The sequence below is a fragment of the Pollicipes pollicipes genome, unplaced genomic scaffold (genome assembly GCF_011947565.3).
Source record: "Pollicipes pollicipes isolate AB1234 unplaced genomic scaffold, Ppol_2.1 Scaffold_6686;HRSCAF=7923_pilon_pilon_pilon, whole genome shotgun sequence".
Lineage (NCBI taxonomy): Eukaryota > Metazoa > Arthropoda > Thecostraca > Pollicipedomorpha > Pollicipedidae > Pollicipes > Pollicipes pollicipes.
Genome location: NW_023596921.1, coordinates 18709256 through 18734428, shown reverse-complemented (window position 1 = coordinate 18734428; position 25173 = coordinate 18709256). Strand labels below are relative to the sequence as shown.

Here is a 25173-nt window from a genome sequence, read left to right as displayed (position 1 = left end):
TGATTTCTCAGAGCCTCGAGTGTAAAACACAAAGAGAAACAAGATGATTATACCATACATTTACTGGTACATTTAAATAAGAAAGCGATGCAAGTTTTTTCGCCTGCGCACTTATTTTCTAGACAGTCGCAGGGATTTCCGCAGTGCATTACTGGGAGCCGCCGGACTTCTTACGCCCACACTTCTCACCACATCCTCCTGGGAGAGGCCTAATCCCATTAGATGTACATAAGTGCCCCCAGTGCCGTGGCTGGGCCGTTCGTTGGATGGGGCGCGAGAGAGGCGGAGGATGAGGAACATCCAGCATGCATGAAGGGCGCCTGGTGGGCAGGGTGCTAAAACCGAGAAGATGCGAGAGTCGTGGATGGCGTGGCGCGGAGAAGGAGAGAAAGAGGGTTTTCAAGGGAATGGAAGACAGAATAGGTACTATGAATAGGGATGACGATAATGTATGATGCATGGAGACCACAGGGAGGCGGGGTGCAAAGCATTGCCAGGGTACGAAAGCCAGCGGTGCGAGATGTTCTTAAGCGCGTGGGTTGACATGTGACTACACGAGGGACATCGACAAGGAAACGTGTCACAAAGATGGAAATGGACGACGGACAATAAAATGTGAGAGATATGAGATGGGACAAAAGAAAGATGGGCGAGAGATGAGAATGAGATGGGGACAAAGAGCGAACAGATAGAGGGAGAAGGATAGAGAGAAGAGAGGAAGAGAGAGAGAGAGAGAGAGAGAGAGAGATGAGAGAGAGAGAGAGAGAGCGATCCGAGAGAGAGAGAGAGAGAGTGAAGAGAGAGAGAGCGAGAAGCGAGAGCTCTCACCTCTCTCTCGGAGAGAGAGAGAGAGGAGAGAGAGAGAGAGAGAGGAGAGACGAGAGAGGAAGAGAGAGAGCAGAGGAGAGAGGAGAGAAGGAGAGACAGAGAGAGAGAGAAGAGAGAAGAGAGAGAGAGACGCGCGTCACCACTGACCGTCTCCGCGTGACCGGCGTCCGGCCCGCCCGGGCCCCCGCCGCCGTGGTTGGCCAGCGGCTCCTGCATGGTTCGCCAGTCGCTCGCCAGGTGGACGAGCGGCACCGGCGGCGCGGCCGTTCTGCTAGCCGTCGACCGTCATCTGCCGAAAGCGGCGGGCGTCAGCAATCGATGGCGGGGCGATCAGGGCGATCGTCCGTGTCTGCGGCGGCCCAGTCGGACCGAATCTGGTGCGACGGCTGCCGAATCTGACAGATGGCCCACGCCATGACGACACAGTCGCCGGCACTGTGGGGCGGCGGTCTGGCGAGGCGCCGAGAGCAGCGGTCGACGGCGCGGCAGCTCATGTGCCCGCCGGCTCGCATCGACTCCAACTTGCTGCTTTTGTTTGAAGTGGAATATGGTGTATCTTTTTGCGGAGTGCGACGTCATCATTGATGTATTTGGTGTCTCTGTCTGTTGATTAGGAATTGCGGATGCACTGAGAGCACGCGTCATGTTAAGTGTATCCAATGTCCCAGAAAGTATGGTTTGTATGCCCTCTGACTACTAGGAGGCAGACATGTGGTTCCCGCTCCAGAAATGACGCTTACTGAACTTGCCACTAGCATTCAATTGGCAGCCAACCCCTGATTAGCCTGGAATGGCCGTCCGTGCTGCCGTGCTTACATGTGTTATATGACAGACATTAAAACCTCTCGGCAAGCATGGACTGTTGAACTGGAGTTGCTCTTCTAGTTGAATATACAATAGATATGTTTGAATGCTATCGTGATGAGGTATAAGGTTAAGAAGGGCCCTATGGCAATCAGCGGGTGATCAAAGACCATATTTCATGCGAAGCTGGTTTGAGGGAGCTGATTGTCACTAATTTCGTAGATTTGAAGGAGTAATTTGGTGATTTCAGTCCGATGTTACGTATGAGAGAGCTAAGACAGAGATTGTGGGTGAGGGCGACCGAACACTCCAGATCGGTGCATGGATAGTTAACAGGAGGCCTCGATTCAAAACAATAGCACAGAAAAGATATTCATGTCACAGTACAAGCACATATTCACCTTCACATCCGTTCGTTACGGGGCCACATAATCAGGAATAGTTTCACTCCACCTATCTGCAAAATTGCGCTACTGTAAGTCTGTTTGATCGGCACCCGGCACAATGTCGCTCAAACCTCCTTTGCCTATGTTATAACTAGTATCGCTTAGGTTTCATGAATGGAGGACAGTGTCGCTCAAACCTCCTTGGCCTACGTTATAAATAGTATCGCTTAGGTTTCATGAATGGAGGTATACCGTGGACCACGCGTGAACCAAATAAATCCAACCATGACGAACGAGGCTAACCGGGGAGACCCCAAGTGCCAATGATTATCATTCACGTACAGCTTCCTTTCCCCGTCAATCCATACGAACACCGAATCCATTTACCGTGCCAAACGGCCCATCTACTGTCCCACTGTTAGCCGCCGGATCATACAAAGCCCACAAAGCTCTTTTCGCTTATCGGGCCGCTCGTTTTTTCTCTCGACCCTTATCCTGGCTGTGATCGGAGCGGTGCCCGTCTGGAGCTGTGGTGGCTCGCTGTACAAATCACATAATGGCATCAACCCAATGGGATCATCTGCGCAACGATCTCGCTGATCTCGTGTGGAGGCATGGAGAGATGGAGGCGCACCCCGGAGCTGGTGGTATATTTCGAGACGAGTGGCTGAAATGCCTGGAGGCGGAAGTAGCACTAGGAGGATATTTAGATAGTGATTCATCGTACGTGAACATGGGTAAGCGAACATGGGAATGTGAACATGGGGAAACAAAAGGGCGAAACGCGATAAAGATTGTTTTAATGTTAGCACGCTTCCGTATCACATTCATCCTCACATGTCGTTTGAGTTTTAAGAGAGGATACACTGCGATCGTCTTTTTTCGACTGCTGCGGAGCGGGTGTTTTCGTGATGAGGTGTCTTTGGGCTTGCCAGCTGTTTCATTTACGCAACATTGAGGTCAGGCGAGTGTTTTTTCGCGTGGTGCAGCTGAACTATTCTTTTCCCAACATCGCAAACGGATGTTAAACAAAACAATTAGTTTTAGGCAGAAACGTGACGTCACGTCTGGTCAGTCAGACGTGATTGTCTCCATCGTGCAGCTTGCTGGCGATCGTGTCGTTCCACCGACACCGGCGCCGACACGGGCGCCCGCCCCTCCGCCGTGTCACGAGGCGCGCCTCATCGCGGCTCGCCATCAGTCGCTCGGGAGATGGCAGTTACCACCGCAGCCAGCACAATTGGCGTAATTAATCACCCCGGGGACGACTCGGAGCGGGCGGCCGGGGAGCGTGACGCGTCCGTCCACCGAACGGAACACCTCTGTCGTACCCGTCCAGGATGGTATCTCCTGCACCGAACGGAACACCTCTGTCGTACCCGTCCAGGAGAGTATCGCCTCCACTGAACGGAGCACCTCTGTCGTACCCGTCCAGGAGGGTATCTCCTCCACTGAGCAGAGCACCTCTGATGCACCCATTCCCTGGCGTGTCCTCCACTAAACAGAGCACTTCTGATGCACAGGTTCCCTGGGGAGTCCTCCACTGAACAGAACACCTCTGATGCGCCAGGCCCTCGGAGTTTTCTTTACAAGCAGAGCACCGCTGGTGGACTCTTCCAGCGGTTTGCGCCCTACCGAGCAGGTAACCTGTGATGTACCCGGCGGCGGGGATGTCCTCCACCGGGCAGGTAACCTGTGATGTACCCGGCGGCGGGGATGTCCTCCACCGGGCAGGTAACCTGTGATGTACCCGGCGGCGGAGATGTCCTCCACCGGGCAGGTAGCCTGTGATGTACCCGGCGACGGGGATGTCCTCCGCCGGGCAGAGCACCTTTGATGGGCCCGGTCACCGGAGGAGTTTCCTCTAACGAGCAGAGCACCCGTTACGTAACCGGTGACGGAAATGTCATCCACCGAGCAGAGCACCTTTGATGAACCCGATCACCGGAGTCTCCTCCAACGAACAGAGCACTCGCGATGCATCCATCGACCGGGGTGGCCTCCATCGAGCAAGGCATTTCTGATGTACGCCTGTCCATCAGGCTCATTCAAGCAGGAAATTCAATACTGAAAACTCGCACCGTCTTTCTGTAAACTCGTGTTAGGTTCCAAAGACACTGGAAAGGGATGCAAATGAACTGCGGCGTAGCTTTTCATATTTTCTAGCCTACTGAACATAGGGAGAGCTACGCGTCATATGTTGAGTTGTGGTCGTAAGAAATTGTTCTATCAGTTATATACAGATGACCACGGGGTTATAGGTTGAGACATGTCTTGACACTTCTCATTTTTTCTTCGCTATGCTCTTTTCACGTGACATCACTATCTTAAAGCCCCAGAACGGATGATGGTGACTCCTAAGAGCGGTTTAAGAAGGCAGATACCAGTGACACTATCCAGTTGCGTAACCCAGAAGTCAACCTTGATAACCATCGCCTGCTTCTTGTTTGTTAGCAGCGATGCGTCGAAGTGATGGTTGTTGGCATGTGATTGAAGCATGAAAAGAAATAGGATGGCGGAAGTGGTTCAAGACTCCAGCGAAGGAGACTTTGTAGTTCGAAAATAGTTTGCAGATTCCATAGGTCACTCCAGATGAATGAAAGCAAGCCAAATCAATGATACCGAATCTAGGCTGCATGTCTTGGAAACAATTTAGCTGCGTGTTTCCTTCAAAAATGTGTCGGAATAGAGTGAGCGTCTTCCAACATCGACATTGATTTGTATGAAAGCATACGTTCCATCCGGAGATATGTTTATGCGTAAGTATCATCATTAAGGTATAAGGTTGACCCTTTGCCAGTTTAATCAGGGACAAAATAAGTTCAGTTCCGGTCACCCTGAAATTTTGGTAATGTCTCTGTGAACGTGTACATGTTTATCTGAGGCCTTTGGAAGCGATATTTTACTGATATTCGACAATGTCCGGACAATGTCTGATTATCTTCACAACCAGCCGTTACAGCATGCAAGCTGGTGCAAGAGTTTGCGCCCGCTGCGCAACGTTTTCTACGCTTGCCTGAAAATATGTCATTGCTCGGAGATTTGTTGGAAGGTTTTGCGAGAAATGTCCCAATTTGCGCCGTTTATTAACATGGGCGCATTGCTGCAACGGTGGGTGCGAAAAACGGAATCTGTTGGGTAAGGAATAACGGGTTTAAATGTTGGTTTACACGACTTCCTTTTTCTCTAAGCTATATTCGACACGATGTTTCGAATCGAAGGAGCACTGCCAAACGTAGCCGATGAACTTTAACCTTATCGGAATAAACCAGACGACAGCTTTAACCCTTGCCCTAATTCGCATGTTGTCATAACGCAGACTAATAGGGAGTTGATGCGAGCCCTGAGGTTTCCAAACTAATAAAGACAAAGCTAAGAGGAAAACACGAGTGGATTGGTCGCAACGAGATCTCGCGATTGGTACTAGTTTGTGTGTCGTTAGGCCAGTAATTGATCCTATTATGTCAGATCAAGGGTCAAATTTCCAAAAAATTGCAGTATTTTGGTTTTGCGTCATACCTACGAGACAAAGTATTTTGGCCAAACGAAAGCTGATCAGACGTGTTCCTTGCTCAGTTCTGAGTGCAATGATATATATCTGCATGTGTTTTAAACGCTCATGTATTGAAAGAGCCCTGTTAAAGGGAATCTTCCGCAGTTCTATTGGGTTTTTAGCTTAAATAGCCATCGTGGAGGTTATTCGGTGCAGTTTGCAGTCATGCTCTTCTGAAAACTTAGCCTACGCTAGTTTCTGAGGTACGCACTCGCAAAGATATGCAGACTGTTTCGTGGAGGCTATTTTAAGATCATCCAGGCATCCATCACGGCATATTGTTGAGTGGTTTATATCTGGCGTTCGTGACTGCACGATTTCCAGACACCACGGCTGTCAATTAGCTCTAAATCCATGCAGTGCATGGTACGATGGCGCAATCAGTCCGTGACATATTGAGGAGCATCTTTACTAATTGGAGAAATTATGTTGTTTAGAGCAGTCGTTTCCACTTAAAGAACAAGAGGAGTGAGAAGTTAGCTCATCTTATGATATTTGATGCTTCATCAAATACATCCAAATGTGGAACATTCCCTGTTACGTAACAATGTCAGCCCGCCGCGCGCGTTCCGCGGCATGGTCGGTTGCGGCCCGCGACGACCAAAGAACGTCGTGTAGTGTTCCTCAAAGGCCGTCGCTGCTCCGGAACCAGAAAAGCTAGGAACACGTTTTTGGTATCAAAACACGCACAATAAATGCCGCATAGGCCACTATAGGCTTGGGTGCGATTTCACCACATGCCGGGGAGGTATTCCCAAAAGACCTTAGGGGAGTTGCACCAACCCCTATCAGGGCTAGGGTTAAAGTAACAGCATAGTTCAATGGCGGGGGTCGTTCTTACAATTTTTAGTTTAGCTCTTAGTCAGTGAAGCGTTCATTTGCAACCAATCCTAATGCTCGAACACTAATGAGTATACACTGTACCGTTTAGACCATGTTTCAGCAGATATGTGCTATAGCTAACTATTTTGACCGAAAGCACAAAACAGTGTTTATGTCAGTTGTTCGCAGGACTTCGGTTCAAAAATACTGTTTTTGGACATATTTCATAATTCGCATGCCTTCTTGCTAGTAACAAACAAAGGTTCCAGGCCTTTTTGGTTTTTGTGTAGACGATAAAACATCATGCATGAATATAAATCTGTAACTTTTTTGGCGTGAAACTAACAGCTGAGAGGCTTGTAGATATTGCACAAGCCGACATCTTACTAACATTTTACACGTAGTAACACATCAGACGCTCAGCGTAACACAGCGCTGACCTAGAATCACGTGACTAGATGTGTCAGCGCACGGTCAGCTCTTCATCTAGACAAAACACCACGAACTTCAACACGAACATGAACGCACTTCTTCTAACTATAGAATGGCCGACACCAAACTACAAATTACAAAATGGCCGTCTCGTTCTAGAAATGCAAAATAAGACGCATGCTTCAGTGGTAGGCACAGCCTCTGAAAAGGGGAAACCCTTGTTATTACTGTTTTGGTAACACAACACCTAGAAAAAGGAGCCTGGGCTGTTCTCGAAGGTGTGCATTATATAACGGCGGTTTCCCTCTCGTTCTAGAACTCGAAGACGTCTCTTTTGGTGGCATACGATAGGGCTCAACCCTGCAAACAGCGGGCCCATCACACCTAATTTACTTTGGGAACACAATCGTCGAACAGTCGGCACTTCTTTCGCAGCAGCGTTGCTGTTCAAGCAATTAAGCCTTACTATATAATCCCAATCCCCGGTTGGTGGAAACGATTGAGCCGGTAATCCGAACGATGACGGTGCACGCATTAACCTACTTTTAAAGCAATCTTACAGCGTCTATTGTCACTTATCTTTTATCGGCGATTTTCGACTGGAAATGCTTCACAGAGGATTTAAAAATACATGTATGCAAAGAAGCACGCCTTGGTAAAATTTTGGTTGGCTGGCTATAAGCATGCTCGCGCTTTTATGAACAAAGATTATTCCAAATCTCCTACTACAGAAACTTTCAAAACTTTATTTGAAATCTTTCAGCGCAATGTCTGGCTCACACGCCACATAGGCGTTTTTTTATCTTTGTAGCGTCCCTGGCCACAGACATGCAGTACTTACAGAGTTTACTTACAGCACTAGTCGAGCCTACGAGGCTTTTATACATAAACATATTCCAATATGAGGGATCCTTTCATTAAGGGATTCTGACAGCCCGTCTTGCCCCACACAGCACCGATGTGAACAATAATGGCGCAGCCATCATCCAATGCCCTCAACCGATTCACATTGCTGATGGCCAGGACCAGTACTTTCTTTTTAGAATTTGAATGAAATAAAGACATGGCGGTGAAATTACAAACTTAATGTTATTTGGATTGACGTGGTTTGCCTATTGCATGCGACTGAAATTGCATGAAAGCAACTTTCCCTTTTTGAAGTGTTAAGCGTAAGCTGCAACTTCATAGAAACATTTTAAGAACTTTAAAAAAAAACTTTCAGTGGATTTATCAGTTGTAAACATCGCAACTTTTTATAAAGCAAATTAAATGCTAAGAAGAGTGCAGAAGTTTCGTAGGATATTAATTGCCAAAAAGCATCGCCACGCAAACTTTAAAGGGTAATTGGCTTACTGTCTGCCAGTGCATGTCATTGACATCTTTAAATGGGAGGCACACCAACCGTCTACAACACACCGCATAAGTTCAAATGCATCCGCGTGGGTTTCATTAACACCGCATGTTATGGTTCGTTCTGACACAGCTTTGGTTTTGTTTTGCATGTTGTTACAAGTTGTCAAGCACCTACATTCCAACATGGAAGTTATTATGTCGTTACAAATTTTCGAGCATCCCTATTCCAACATGGAAGTTGTCCTATCTATGCTTGTGTGATAAATATACTAAATATGCTAGAGCTCGTGGGAACGCGGCACGGTGTCCTGAATCGGTTTCAAAACCCTGATTAAATCGATCGAAAAACTCAATGACAAAACAATTTGTCTACTAGTTTTGCACCTGCAGAATGTGACTCTGAAGTAGATAAGATTAAAAAACAACACGTTGGGGAGTTAATGGGACCTCTGTCATGGAAATGCATAAGCCGGAAGTAGGAAAGGGATGCAAGCCACAAGCGTTGTTTTAGAAAATACATCAAGAGCTGGGTGGCAAGCCCATGCATCTTTTACGGTTTTTTTCGAATATTTGTTTCTTTTCTAGAGATGACCAATTTCGTCTGGTCAAATATCCAGACTGTCGCTTCTTTGTGACCTTTAAGATGAACGCACGTTAAAGCCGGCCCATGTGAAATCCTGGGACGATCTACGTACAGGGAGCAAACCCTGGGATGATCTACGTACAGGGAGCAATGTAATGGCATCCCAAGACTGCTCCCTGTGTTTATATATGAGCTTATCTTCCATAACCTTGCGCTAAGAGCATCACGTGCGGCGACGGCAACGGTATACCGTGAGATGAATACTTCTAGCAGTTTTCGAGATTTGGTCTTACGTGGCCATAAGCCATGAATGACCCCTGAAGGCTTGCTTGTGTTGGGTGGCGAACTATATCACCATGGAGGCATAATATCTGGGTGTTTATACTTCATATTAGTTTTTGCAGAGAATGCGGTGTTATTTCGTCGCAACTATTACAATTTTTTTGTCAAAAGCACTTTCGACACCGAGCTTTCCCGTAAATAAATACGTTTTTGTCGACGACCTCATCCACCAAGTCGAATGGTTTTACCGCCCCTGTAAGGTGCATTTTGTTCTTGAACACCCCTTGATTAAACAGAAAGTAAAATCTGTTGTTTGTAAACAAAAATACATTTCTGTTACATACAGCCTCCCACGCCACCGTTGCGGAAAGGTTGGTTGGTTTGGTAAAGGTTGGTGTGCGGAAAGCCACCCTGTTTACTAAACTGGGCCACCTTCAAAATATGTGACTCAGATCTAACCCTAGATTTGCGTTACTAGAATACAGCGCACTCGTAGTTGTGTGCTCGGCTTAAGGCGATGTTCCACCTTTGAAGATATTGAAGCAAGCGTATGGTATGATGAAATAGCTCACTCACAACTTTTGGTATATTTTAAGTGGAAAAGAATGCTGCAGGCAGCACAATGTTCTGTTTAGCAAATATACTTCTAATACGTTGTTGTTTGTTGACGTCATTTTACCTAGCATACCATTGATCGAAAGTAACTGATGGTTCTTTTTATTTGGAGGTCGTGCTCAACACAAGATATGAACGACGCAACAACTACATTTTTATTGGCCTTGATCGCCGCATGGCCAATACAATCGCAAAACGTGAATGACTATTGTGCCATCATGAATGTCAGTGTGGCCTTGAAATGGTCTCTTCGAAATAGCCTGCACATCTTCGCGGACGTGTAGCTCAGAAACTAAAGATTTTGGGTCTTAAGAAGGGCAGGCTGTGAACTACATTGAATTACCTCCAAGACCACTATTTCAGTTCAAAACACCATGCAAATGTGAAGCACTCCCTCTAAGGAGATTGGTCCAGATTTGAGAATATCGAAGCAAGCATCCGATGTGATAAAATAAAAAGGCCAAGAAAACTAGTGTGACCGATGGAGTACTTTTAAGTATAAGTGACTGTTCCATTAGTCAACAAATTTTCTATTTAGTAGACATACTCTTCAATACAACAGATTTCGATTGCGTCATCGCACATTGCACAACGTTGATTGATAGCCAATTGGCGGCCTTTATATTTGAAGCTCGTGTTTACGACCGCCAGATATGAGCGACTTAACAATTAAGTTTTTCTTGGCCTCGTCTCCGCATGGCCGATGGAGTGAAAAATTTGAATCACTTTAGTATGCCGTAATGGATGCCTGTGTGACCTTGAAATAGTCTGCACGAAAAATTCTGCACAACGTCGCAAGTGCGTGGCTAAAAAATTAGAGGGTTTCGGTCTTATGAAATGCAGGGCTGTGAACTGCACCGAATGATCTTCAAGATGGGTATTTTCGTTAAAGGCCCATGCAGATATGGGACTCTTTTAACTCCCTTTTAAGATGCGTTCGCAGGCTTGAGACGTTCCTAACCAGCATGGGGACCCGTTCCGTCTGACATGTCATAATCGTTGAGTTGCGCTGAAAAGCAAACTTTTTCATTACGTTTCCATGTTTTCTCGGTGTTCAAATGCAGGCATTCAGGAGGTTTTCTGAAAAGGTGGCTGGTGTTAAAAACAACTGCAAGTTAGGTTTCCCTATGATTGTAATTCATTTTTGAGCAACCAGTCGCGTGAAATGATCACAAGGCCAGTAGTCTGAGCATCCATATTAACAGTGACCAGCTGCATTGACGTTTGTTAGTGTAACTGCATGCTGAAAAGTGGCACAATGGGATTCACCTTTGCAGAGAACTCATAGTCCAATGCTGCCGACAACAAACCTCATCCCTTATGATTGTATTCTTATTCAAGTGCCCTATGTTGCCACGTAATGACTAGGCGTATTTGCTTAATATCGCACTTGTAACGGCCTGCAAGCCACGGGACTCTCGTAAGTAAAAAAGAAAGGTTGACTCTCTACGGTTATTTGAAGAATGCATTGCTCTAACTGATTAGACAACGACTGCACCAATCATATGCTCCTTATGCATGCATGCAGCAGCATTTGGTAACAATATTTGAAGGGTGTGTGCCATATTCAGGAGCAGAGGGAGCTGCGGAGGGTGGGCGGGGCTTGATATTAGAAGAGCCAATCGAGTGGCGGCGCAAGGGACTAGTCGACAAGGAATGGCGCAAGGGACTAGTCGACACTGGCGCCAAGGCCAAACGAAGCTTCAAGTGAACATGATCCTCCCTGATGGCGACGTACCTACCCCTCTTCCCATGTTTGCCCACACTAGGAAACGAAATACGCATCGTTTTCCATTTCATACAATAACATTTTTCAGGCAGTTAGAACCTCGCACAAGATGCAGCTCGTTGTGAGCACATAACACGGGTGGGACGCAATGACACACACCTAAAATGACATGTTGCCTTTCCTTTCAGCATTTTGCCACTGCAGTTAACAAGTGAGATGAACTTTTGAACGTTAACTAACGTTAACTCTTACGTTAACTCTTAACTTTCAGCACAATGTTAGTGTAAGTACCTTATGCGCTGTTTTTCGTCAAGAGCCCACTTCGTTACGGCCATCTGCCAATTTTCTAGCTCTCCCACCCATAAGTCAACCTTGATATGAGAGAGCTGATACGCGCCGTCATAAACAGGCTCACTGTGCTGTAAACACAGCGATGAATTTGTTGACAGGCGACGTTATTACGAACGAGATTTGACATCAGCTTTGCATCGAAATGCGGCAGGCAAAAGTACAGGATTGGAAAGGCTCAGAAAAGAGATCTGGAACTTGAGACTGGTATGCATTTTAGAGCGCATTAAGAGTGCAATGCATTCAAGTGCATATTGCAGGAAACGTGGCAATAGCACACGTAGAAATGGACATCGCTGTACATGACAAAAAGGACATTTTAGTTACACAAACATTAGAGCGGTTTGTCTATCGCCCACGTCAAGTTTTTCAGGCATTGCTTGTCGTTCGCCGACGAAATGTGTACCTTTCATCTAACGCTGCATCTGGTATACTTAGTTTGCTTGATATAAAAAACTGAGCAAAGAATATGGCGAATACGATTTCGCTCAAAAAGAAGTAATTCGGCAGTTTAAACTAATCCAGCCGGTCAAATTTGTCCCGTAATATTTCACAGCAATTCCCTGCACCGTAACAGTAACAGCGCTGCCTCTGACATGTATGTATGCATGAAAACAAATGTGAAGTTGAGCCATCACTACACGAGCGCCTCAGAGATCCCTGAGACAACTGAGCCCTCACCCTAATTCGCCGTTTTTTATAATGAGGTCAAGGTCTGACGGGGGGATGCGACCTCTCCCTTATGTGGCATGTTCCTCAAAGCAAAAGGTTGATCAAAATGCGTACTCCATGACCTCCCGTTACCATCATTAAGTTGAAATGAGAAGTATGCCGACGTCCCTGTGATGAAGGGAATCTTTACTGTGTAATTGCATTTCCTGACAACCAGGGTCTGCTTTCGACCTGCCACAGGTCAGCAACATTATAACGTAAACTGATCTAAATGCCAAAAATTTAGCTACTCAATGGTCTTCAGCTCTACCAAGTTTGGCGTGGCTACAATGCAGCGTTCAGAAGTTGTGCTGGAAAATCTTTAATCGTAAAATCGACCGCTACTTAAGCATTTGTTAAGCCGTCCTCGTTTACATTTTGAGATAGTTATTTGAGCATTCCTTTTTTTGACACCGGACGTGATACAGATAAGGGATATCGAGATTAACTGATGTCATCGTGCGTAAATTGAGCTTACCTCTGACCTGACATGTGCCGTAAATCATGGGCATCGACATTTTCCAAGATTCACTTCGCATATTTAACGGCATAAAATACCAAAAAGCTAGTCTTATTACTGGTTGTAAGGATCGTGGCTGCCCACAGCATCTTGAGACGAACGTGATCAGTTTGTTACGCAGCGTTTTAAAGCGTCGTGCCATTTGAGACAGGTGAGCTCGAATGCTCGCCATGTGTGAATGCATCGGATTCAGGGCGAGGCTGTGGGCTGCTGTTGGTTGTGTCCGTGTCGTGAGATGCAGACTGGCTAGAAGAACGTAGCCGATCGTCAGCTTTTTAATGTAATAGCATTAAAAAGCCTCGCCGATCTAAGAGGATTGTTGTTTACGGATGCCTGAGCTGTAGCTCCAGAGGTAAACGGAGTGCGTTGAAGCGACGCATGTCAAAGATTCATCCGGGGCTTTCTGCTGCTGTGAGGAACAGCGGCTTGGAGGCAAGGAGCTGAGCATCATTGATGTAGTCCTCTCATGTTGCCCGTTGCCCCCCTGACTTAACGTACTGATCGATGGACAGACGTGAGATAAAACGCTTTTTGTTTTGATCATGTTACAGATAAAGCTAAATGAAGACGCAAGAGGTGTTCAAAAATGTCTACTGCATCTGTTGAAGCTAATATTGCATGGGTTTTGCTCTAAATGATTGGGATCATGCTGGGAAGTGTGAGTTATACACTGGTTATGATAATGCAATGATAGTGAAGGTCGCCTACGCTTCCAGTTGATTGTACGATGACGTCACAAAGCCAAAAGTGATATTGTTGTCAGGTGCTTGTAAAAACATGCCATCGGTAAATGTAAGGCTACAGGGATGCAGTTTTGCAAAAATACGAAGGGTTGAAGGATGAAGGGAGAGGACAGGAAAAAGTGGCTGAGTGTGTCTACGAAATACATTCAAAACAGTGTTCTCCGCAGATTTGACGTAGTTTCTTTTCAAAGTTGGGAATAAGGGTTTTTTCTCCAAATTAGTTTAGAGGACGTAAACGCCTAAAAATTATGATAAATGGAAAATATTGTTAAAAATCGTTCAATAACATTAGGAAACTACATCCATGGTTAAGAGTTACAATCCCTCCCCTTAACTGAAAACGAAACTGCACGTCTCTAAACTGACTACGTTAAGCATGCCTTTATCTGATAGTTTTATTAGTTTAGTCTCAACCATCATTCAGTGTTCGACGACCAGCAAATGATTCTTAAGTGCGAAGAAAGCAGCGAAACAAAAGAGCTTGATGGTGACAACGTATTGCATTGTCCACTCATATCATATATGCTATTATCATATACTCATATCACTCATATCATATCATATATGAGTCTTTGTTCTGTGGTTTATTGCATTTAGAGTTATATTGCAACGGTTGCTGAAATATTTGGCTCCAGGTGATAACTTAGACTGCTCCAAATTTCATTGGTGCGAAAAAAGGCACTTGTGTCACCCTTGGACGCGCTTACCGCGCAATTACAACTCATCCCATCGTTTGACCAGCCAATGTGTTGAATTGACCTGCCGTAAACTGCTTTCGTATGGGCATCTTCTTGCATGCGTTAATTGATGATGTTCGTCACACAAGACCAAAAATGATAAAACATTACTGTCAATCAAGAATGTGGGGGATATTTCTATCCGTCATTGCATGTGGTGATTCATCGTTAGCATTCTTAACATGCGGGACGACTTCAGGGTCGCCCGAGGAGGCTTTCCAATATCTTTACATGTTTAGCAAGCACAGATCTCGAGTGTGGCCGGACGCGGGTGAGGTGCTCTTTTGCACGTGCTGCTTTGTTAGCTTCACGTAATTACATGGCGTTCTGGGCCTCGTCACTGGTCAGTGGGGTCCGCACAGCTCATCTGCCAGGACTGGCGGCCCCACGCCTGCGCGCCCCGGCGTGATTGCGCGCCGCTGGTTATCTCTCGTGATTGCTTCTGCAGGGTCTGACCCTGGCTTATCTCGTGAGAGGAACGACTTGGGAACACAGTGTCGACGAACTGCTCCAATGAGAAGTAACTGCTCTCTCCTAACACGATAACAGTTGGGGTATTTCGTCAGCCGCGAACAAGTGTGGCTTCAGGCAATCTACAGTATCCCAGGATGTAATCACGGGGTTGGATAAATTTTTGAAGTAATCGCCAGTCCGGATCATTCTGAAAAAGAGATTATGGTACGATAAGATCTGTCATTTGAATGTGCCCGAAGTCACGTAAAATAGCTCACAAAGTCAAAATCAGCTGAGAAATTCGCGCCACCCGTAGCCCAATGATACCCAAAATCACAACCAGGTGAAAGCTATTTCTGTGCATAAAAATACCGCTTACTGTTAAGAAAAGTCCATGGCTAGAGTCCGGATAAGGAGGCATAGATATCTAAAGATAATATTAATGAGGTCAGGCCAGGTCAAGGCCAGGTCAGGTCATTTCCCAAAAATATGTTTTTTGCTGTTACCTTTAACTACTATCACCGATGATGACGTATTTAGTAGTCATCCACTTATTCAAGGTGCGGATTTATGAGTGATGTATCATAAAAGGGCAGTACAAATCTTTTCGTTCAATGACCTATATCCTGGACTGGTATCGCCTTTGTTGGGACCTGTCATGACCGTGTAACGTATGAATGCCCTTAGCTTGCATAATACCAAACCACTTGATGCACTTCATCAAAGTTTTAGGACAGATCATGCGTGGAAATGCCGGTGGTCCCACATTATCTAACAAAAATCCTTGGTGCGTTGCTGCTTAGTGACAGTTCCCTTTCATTCCTCCTAACACTGGAGCGGACCTGCTCCGTTCCCTTCTTCAGTAGACCCTGCCCGTTTCTGTTACCCCGCAGCTGGTCCTTAAAGGACGCGTTTTTTCTCGCAACTATGAATTTGGAATCCCACTCCCTGCCAGGGGTCGTCAGCTTTATTTCCTCATTTGACTTGCATTGTCTTGCTCTCACAGCTCGGAAACGGGCTTCCATCCCATTCCATTGCTCTCTAGAAAGTCCCGTTCCGTTGCTCGGCAACAGGCTCCGTCCGGCACCCCACATGCCGTGAGTCAGCAGTCAACCCCGTACTCATCCTCCCCATCTAATGACTCTGTTGACGAGTCATTCACTAACCACCCCGCCCCATGACTCCATGGCCGCCTCCACCCTGACCCTCCCGTCGCATGGATGCGTGGCCGCCTCCGAATCGCACCCTCTCACTCCATGGATCCGCGGTCGCCTCCGTTCCCTATCCTCTCACCCCATGGCTCCGCGGCCGCCTCTGTCTTCACCCTCTCACCCAAGGGCTCCGCGGCCGCCTCCGTCCCTCACCCTCCTGTCCCATGGATCCGCGGCCGCCTCTGCCCCCTACCCTCTCGCTCCTTGGCTCCGCGGCCACCTTCGTGTCTCACCCTCTCACTTCATGGCTCCGCGGCCACCTCCGTGCCTCACCCTCTCACTCAATGGCTCCGCGGCCACCTCCGTGCCTCAACCTCTCACTTCATGGCTCCGCGGCCGCCTCCGTACCTCACCCTCTCACTCCATGGCTACGCGGCCGCCTCCATGCCTCACCCTCTCATCCCATAGTTCCGCGGCCGCCTCCGTCGCTCCACCCGGGCGGCCGACGCCGGCGTCTCTCTCCGCCATTTGCGCGACACAATCAGCTCGCGCCAGCCTCGCTCTGACTCCGCCGACGCCGTCCAGCCATTGTTTTCTATTTTGCCACTTGCGTCGGCCGGCCAGGCTCCAGTGAGTGATGAAAGAAGGCCGCCTTATCAGGCCTTCCGTCGCGCCAGGCCCCCCGGCCGGCGCGGCGCTGGCGCTGGCTCGAGCGCGGCACGTGACCCAGCCGGAGCAGCGCCGCCCCGGGGGTGGTCCGCAGCACTCAGCAACGCTGGCGCGGTCCGCGTGGCGCGCTGACAGGCCCGACAGCCGCGGGAAGGGGCTGAGGAGAGCCATGGATAGTCCGGGCGCTCGGACCACGGCTGCATTGACACTCGCCCGGCTGGCCGGCTAGATCCCCTCGCTCGGGTGGGGGGGGAGGGGGGTCAATTTCACCCCCTAAGGTCTCAAGAACTAAGAAAGCTAGAGACACCAAATTTACAGGGTGTGTTGACCTCTACGTGAACTCACATAGGTCAAAGTTGCAGGTTTCTAGGTTATGCTTTTGGGTAAAAAAGGTCAAACAAGGTTAAGTTCCAGGCTGGTCTCCAAAGTGCCCCTAGAACCCAGATAACCGTTTCTAAGCAAAGGGTGACATGCTCATTTAAGGTCAGTGACAGGCAGCTATTTTTCGCGATCATGTCATGAAAATATGAAGTCACTCGTCGTGTAAATGCATCCTGCACGGTACTGCAAGTTCATCTCTTATTTTTGCACTACACCTCACCAGCAGCACACCACAGTGTGCTGCCAAACAAAAAATGATCATGAACCGATCATATTTCTATTTTACAGCAAGAGCATCAGGGACAAAAAAAACCACGGCAGACATGAAACACCAGTAAACCAGGCTGCACAGATTTAACAGATTTAAACAAATATCTCACGAAATAATTTAAGAATAATGACACAAGTCTTCAAAGCCATGATCGGGTTTGATTGAACAGCAGTTAGGTGACCTCTTAATATTAATATAGCTACACAATGCACTTGGCTGTTATTGTAAGGGTGTGGTGCACTCAACCTTTCTTGATTCACACACAAATCGTACCTTTAAAATAACGACCAATATCTGTGATCAGTGAAATGCATGGGTAGCTGTGAAACTTTCCTTGCCCTAGCTTTACTTACTTGTCAATAGATCCCGCAATTATTTGTGTTTCAAATGCGCAACAGTTGTCGAAACTGAAAAAGTGGTGGTATGGAATTTATCGACCCATGTCTAAAGAAGATGCTATTGACGATCACGGCCACAGGGCAGTGACATCTTATACGGTCCTCCCTAGCTGCAACTGTTAAAGTTTTTAATATATTTTTTGGCTAACGCTTTTGTTCGGTCTGATTTGCACATTGCTTCTAACTTAACATTTGGATCTATAAGCATACTGTGTGAAAAATTCATGTCAACGTATTATGCCAATAAAGCATTCCATAGCAACCAAAATTTGCAGTCGGCAGGTTAGTTAAAAGGAAAACAATTATTGAACATCATTTTCTAACGTTTTTATTTGTCTAACATTTTTGGAGGTTTTTCAGCAGCATGCAGCGTTGTCATTTTTTGCGACATGGATAAATGCCTCGGTGATGACTCTGAAAGGGGCAAATATTGTGGAATATTGTTTTTATCCTGGCCTTCACACAGTAATACACAAACAGCGCGGAAATGGTCGTGAGGTCGGACATGAGTGGTGTTAAAAGAGAAATCTGGACGATTTCAGAGACCTCCTGCGCTTTCATTCGGTGTTGTTGCCTGCTGTATCCACTTAAGGACAGAAAACACCACAGACGAGACTGGCTCTGGTTCTCCTTCGCAAGTTATGACATTGTTGCGATTGCAGCGCAAATGAGTCACGTTTGCTTATGCACATTGTAACGAACTGTGAAGACTTGCGATGACATGAAACATCCAGACTGCTTTACTCTGTCAGCGCAAAGCCACAAGTTGATGCATGCAATTTTAGAATAAATGGTCTGTAATCTCATGAAAAAAGATGGAAGGCTGAAATCATGGTTTACATTTTGGTAAAATGCAAATTTAATTTACACCCCTTTCCTTCTCATGTGTAGTTAATAGCTGTCATCACAGCGTTAAAGAACTGCTTGATGCATTAGCGCGAAGCTACAAGTTTATGCGTGCAATTTTAAAATAAATGGCCTGCAGTCTATTGAGATCAGATGGAAGGATGAAATCATTTTTTACATTTTGGCAATAGACAAATCTATTTTCCACCCCCTTCCTTCTCATGTGTAGTTAGAAGCTGTCATCACAGTGTTAAAGCACCAATTTGATGCATTATAAGTTCCATTGTACAGGAATTTTGAAAGCTGCTTTCTACGCAGCATCACTGGTGTTACCCAAAGAATATATGTATGATTATGTATGCATGAAATCACTTATGTTACCCAAAGAATGTGTGTACATAAATGTACGTATTAGACGATACTTACCTACCACTTTAGGCACACTTTATGGTGTTGGGCTAAAATTAAAGTGAAAGGATAAAATGCACATCGTAATAACTTAGTTCTCTCTCGCGAGCCAATCTCGGATCAGCATTGTAGCAGAGCGAGCTTTTGCAAGCTGCATTACTAGCTGGGTAGGGCGGGCTGGGCTGCGGGCTCATACTTTAGCGAACTTGCATCTCGACCATTCATCCTCATTTGTACTGTTCCTGTCATTACTGTGATTTGCGCAGTTGTCCTACTATCCAACGTGAAAACAGATGCTTAGAGATACGTTGCATAAAGTTTTCATTTTTATACGTCAGTCCATAGGCTGACAGCCGAAAGATGGACGTTTAGGCGTGAAGCGTCAGAATCGGGTATATCTTTCATAACACTCAGAATTTCAGTTTTATTGAAGGATAAAGCCCAGGCGGCGCCACCATTCATGGTGCATTCACAGTGGCAGAACTTTAGACAGGGAGGCCCAATGGCGTTTTGTCACCAGAACCATACAGCAGCATATTGTTAATGGATTGACAATGTAATACTTATTGGTTGATTCGCGCAAAAATATGAAATTGGCATCATTTGTATCATGTTACTGAGCTACCAAAATCGAGAGTGTAATCAGTGCAAGATATGTCACGACCATGACTGTTTCTGATAGCAGTATAACAAGAACTTTAAAAAGTATAACACGATGCGCCTTTGAGGCGAAGGACAAGCAGTTTTACCAAAGAGCGTCGGCGTGGGTAGTTTGAGTGATGTTTCCTGATCTCATTCAAATGCCGTCAGAGTCTAAGACAAGGTCTTCCTAAGCTTTAAATAAGTGTTGTCTGGGCCAACTTCAGACACGGACAATCCACCTAACACATGCGTCTCCAACCGGTGTACTTATAGTACTTTAGTTTTGGGGGCGCGTCGACTTCAACAGTATTTTGTGAAGGTGAAGCGAGTGCCTCAGGGAGGGTATTGCAGGGAAGCCAAATCATGTCGAAAAAAGAGAAGATAGCTGTTCAAGCAGAGCCAACAGATAGGTGCTGGCTGGAAGGTGATGGTGCCACATACAATGCACCGCGTGCGCCACGCCGAAAAAAAATACTTAAGTAACCAAGAACAGGGGCAGTGTATCAAACGACATGGGGAGTCCGAACACTAGGGAAATGGCGAGAGCTCACTTTGTGATTTTATTTTTGTGCCCGAATGTCATCCCCGTGTTATCATTAGGACTACTCCGGACCCGTCGGCTCTCTTCTCAACAGGTGGTACAAATGCGCGTGGCTTATGTCGATTGGATGGCTGTTTGGCTCAAAGGAAATCATAATTTGATCCATACTCAGGGGAAACGAACACAAAAAGGTTGGCAAACACTGATTTGACAAGGTTTCGTATAGCGTCACGCTGTCTGTGCTACTAGGCTACGGATGCCTAAGGGTATGACGAATACTAATGATAAATATAATACCATCGAAACTTTCCACTGAAGAACACTAACGCAATGTAGACTAAGAGCTTGCACACAGGTACAATTAACGGAATCTGTGAACTCAATCCATTTTTCGCATTCCATATTGCTTATAACATTAAGCAAGTTGTTGAGAGGTTTCACGAGGAACATTTTGCACATAGATAAGACATTACTAATAGCCTTATTCCTCGTAGTATAACCAGGGAAATGGGAGATAGATGCATTGATATTTCTGCTACGTGCCTTTATCGAAACGACTATCAGTAGGTGTATTCCTGGTTATTCTACAAGGAATAAGGTTGCTAGCCCTCTTCTCTATTTCACATTAACAGGTAAAAGTGCGCCACTGGTGAGTCATCGACCCAGCTTAACCTAAAAAAACGGTATAGAAATGCCGAACAAGATGCGCGTGCTTCATGCAAAAACCCTTCCCCTCTCCCTAATTCGATCTAGATGCACCACATGATCAAGGATACGAACACCGACATAACAATATAAACATAACTAATATCACGCGGCGGAGTGCACACTTCCAGACTTCCGAAGTAAACACCAGGCAGGGGGTGGATGCAGCCGGGCCATTAAGAAGTAGGAGGTGTATTTACTCACATGACAGCTAATCCATCTGAGGTATATTGCAATGAAAGGGCCTGGCTTTTATCGCTGGGAAGATCCCGTCTCGTCGGACATTACGTGTGACGAGCGTATCTCCCGGAGTACGATATGGGGCAGTGTTCAGTATTTTTCAGTATCTACAATTGCACTGGGTTGTAGAAGTGGCCAGTCTTACCTTCTTATAAATGCAGACGTCGGTGCTCATGCTTTCTGGAAAAGGAGAAAATAACGTTACGTATTTGTTTTATTCACTTGCATTTGCGTACACAAGCCGGCGAAAAGGACAGTCAATGCCTCGCAAGGCCATTCTAGTTGTCATCGAATACCTGAATCAGTAGTATGCCGAGTGAGGGGTAATTCCCGCCAGTTTTGTGTTTCCGCGCGAATGTGTCCTCTGGCCTGGCAACCGGTGCAGTGGTCCGGAAGCGGTGATCCTCTTCGATTATTCGACCCAATCGGAAATGTTGAGGTTGAGGTGCCCAAACACACCTGGGATGCTATTTTTGCCGGCCGCTTGTCCTATAGTAAGTCACATGCGGCCAAAACAAAGTTCCGAATGGCCAAAACAAGATGCGGCAGACCACATGAGAATTATGAGTGTAAAGATGAAATGATCAATGAAATGAATAGGGTTATCAGCAAAAATAGCCAGAGCGTACTCACATGGAAGGCAACAAACAATTGATTAGAGCGAGTATTTTTTACAACTTACAAACATTCTGAGAGATGATGGACTTATCAAACCATGCGGTCATGTTCTTGTAGTAAAGCGAGTCATTTTGAAGCGCACTGATCATCTTTTTACTGATAATGGCGCAAAATTGCTCAACCTGGTATTACCCTGAGCATGTCGCGTAAAGACTGAGTGGCAAAGGCTCATAATGGGTGCCAGAAGTATCGTGATGTATTGCAACGATTTTACTGGTAAGGACTCAAATGAAATATCGTGGCCATAAATTAGCTTTAAACCCGGACCACAAATTTGCAAGCGTCTGCGGTACACTCAGGAGAACAACAATTAAGGCAATGCAAACTTTTGAAATAGCCTTAATATGACATTTCCAACCACAACATTACGCTTCTGCAACTATGGTAGACCCAATGGACGTACGCGACCTATTGTTTAAATAGGTGCGGAATTTTAAGGATGGAGAAGAATCAAAACGTTACATACCGACATTCAGAGGAATGTGCTTGCATTAGATCCTACCTTGCATTTGACGAGCTGCATTTCAGCCCGCTGCCGTAGTCTTCTGTCACTGATTAACAACGTGATTGAAATAGAGCATACATGAAAGCAGAGCGCTGATGACAAACACAAAAGTCTGAGTCATCGCCAGCCAAAGAAGCTCTCCTGAATACGTCTCTGTCGCCTCTTTTCTTCGATTGTACAATGTTGTACATTTCACATCGCTTACTGCCAGGCAATAGGCAAATAGCTGTCATATCATAGCAAATATGCCTTGATTTCAGCACCGTAGCCACTGTCTGTTTATAGCGGCATTATCTAGTTTGCAATTCCTCTAGGCACCAGCCTTTGGCAGTCGGAAAATATAAATATGCAGGGTAGGTGGAGGGCTATTTATGACACACTTGGGGAGCCTAAGTTCACCCAAAGGGTAAGCTTGGCTCAACTTGATCACTGACAGGAAGTAACCGGCCAATCATCGGTCGGAAAAGGATCGTGATTTGTTCTGACGTTCCTCTCACAAACTGGGCTTCTAGTCGCTCTTGGACAATACGTGGCGCCAATATTGGATTAGGAGAAAACATCAAGCAAGCTCATGTTGCTCGCTTTGCCGCACCAACGTTTCTTAGAAAGCTTCACCCATGGGGAATGGGAGTTCGTCACTGAGCCTGTGTACGCAGAAGGCACCAAACTAAATTAGTTTGTAAAATGGGTCTGTCGAGCCTCCACACATTCACAACGCTACATCTCTCCTCGCCACCAGCCCCCACCACCGGCCTCGTCATCTCTATGGAGATCAAGTTACTGTCCAGGCCACGTGCGCACATGCGTTTCTTCAGTGAGACTGACCACTGCGCACGGCACCGAGCGGGCCGGATTTGCCGGCTGCCGGCCGCCCCGCGGTCAGCCCGAGAAGTCCCTGCGATCGCCGAGTCCTGAACGCCAGCCGGCCCGCATCCGGCGTCGCCCCGTCCGGCGTCAATGAAACATAATACCGCATGTGTTTATTCGCCAAATGGGAGGACCCGCCCAATCAATACCGGGGCAGAGGGGCCGGGTGGCGGCCCTCCGGCCCTCTGCTCGGCGCGGCCACATAGCGGTGCCGTATTTGGGCTGTCGGCGCTGACGCCGGAACTGGGCCAGGCGGCGCGCGCTGTCGACGCAGGCGATATGAGCGTCGTGAGCGACGATTCCCCGGGGGAGAGGGAGGGGCAGCGCGCGCCGCCCGGAGATGACTCGAGGTCAGATAAGATTAATGGAGTGCCAGCCGAGGTGGCTGTTCTTGCCATGATTCGCCGAAGAGATGCCATCGGTTCGCGGGCTTCTCCGATTGGTTCGTCGTAAGATAACGGCCGAGCTAATCGGATGCAAATGGAGCTGCTGGAGGGTAGACTGTACCGGTATACAGGAGAGTACTGCGGCACAGCCTGCATAACATCCACCAGACTTGAACTTTGAAGCAGAGAGCGTTAAAAAACTCGAGCATACGCAAAATTGTAGTCAAAACTATCCACGTCATTTAAATCAGACAACTTAACAGTGCCGCCTCTTGTACTAATAATGTAATAGTAACACCGATGTCTTGACAATAGCTTGATAACACAAGTACAGTACCAATAAGGCGTCCCCACCACGGCGAAGTTTTAGGACATCAATATGGCCCGTGAGGTAGTCTGTCACGAATCAACATTTATAAATGGAATTATTCAGCTTACGGAGAACGATAGCCGACTCAAGAAATCGCCATGTCGTTTGACGCTTTGGGCGAACAAACAAAGCCTAAAACAAAACTGAAAAATCCGCGGTGAATGGCTGCTCACCGGAAAATGTATTTTATCTCTCCTCTCCCTCCCTCTCTTCTCCTCTTTCCATCCATTCCCTCCAACCCTTCGTTCTCCATACCTTGCTCTCCGTGCTGTCTCCCTCCCTCATCATCCATCTCACTCTCCTCTCTCTCTCTCTCTCTCTCTCTCTCTCTCTCTCTCTCTCTCTCTCTCTCTCTCTCTCTCTCTCTTCTCTCTCTCTCTCTCTCTCCTCTCTCTCTCTCTCTCTCTCTCTCTCTCTCTCTCTCTCTCTCTCTCTCTCTCTCTCTCTCTCTCTCTCTCCCTCATTCTTGCCCCTCCCATCGTCTTCCCAGCGACCACAGACGTGCGTCCACACCCTCCCCCCCCCCCCCCCGCTGCTCTTTGTGTCAGCGCCGTCGCGTGCGCGCTCTCAGTCGCGCCGGTCTGTCGGCGTCAGTAGCGCTAGCCGTCCGGCGGCAGCGCTCGTCACCGCCGATTGGGGGGCGCGCTCACCGGCCGTCGGCGCCGTCCAAATAAACAGAGCACCGCCTGTGTACGCGGCGGGGCGAGGTCGGCCCGGGTGCTCACCGGCGGGGGCGTCCGGCCGCCGCCGCGGCCTACGCCGCTGCGCTCTGACCCCTGCTCTCTCCGGGAGCCCGCCCCCGCCGCTCTGTGCTATCGATTGCACCCACGTGCCTGCGATCACTTGCTCACTTGGTCGGCGGGCTTCAGCAGCGTCTGTGAAGCGTTTACTGCGACGGTTCGGTGCACGGCTGATGGGATCCTGTCAACTTGATTGGATCCTTCTGCCGCCAGACTACGCGTCGAGATGCGGTGAATGTACGCATTGCAGCTGGGTTGAGATGAGGCAAGAAGGTCGGAACCATAGACTCCTTACCTACGCATGGAGAGGCCTATGCCGAAACGCTTACGAGTTGCAGTGGATTGGCGTTGATCGTTTGGTGTTTGGCTTTTGGTCATTTGAGGCCGTTGGAAATGGCAGGGATCTTACAAATATCGTCATGACAAATCCCTTCTCCGATGAACAATGTTATTACCACCGGAGGGTTCTACTCAGA

At 47.1% G+C, this 25173-nt stretch overlaps 1 protein-coding gene across 1 annotated transcript in view; it reads right to left on the bottom strand.

Moving 5' to 3' along the window:
- Positions 1–25173, bottom strand: part of LOC119107997 (transient receptor potential-gamma protein-like) — a gene marked incomplete in the record, with an annotated part of 151978 nt that overhangs the window by 100151 nt on the left and 26654 nt on the right. The window contains 2 exon segments of the mRNA XM_037231583.1: positions 976–1117; positions 21297–21331. Coding sequence (XP_037087478.1) covers positions 976–1044 — 69 coding nt within the window.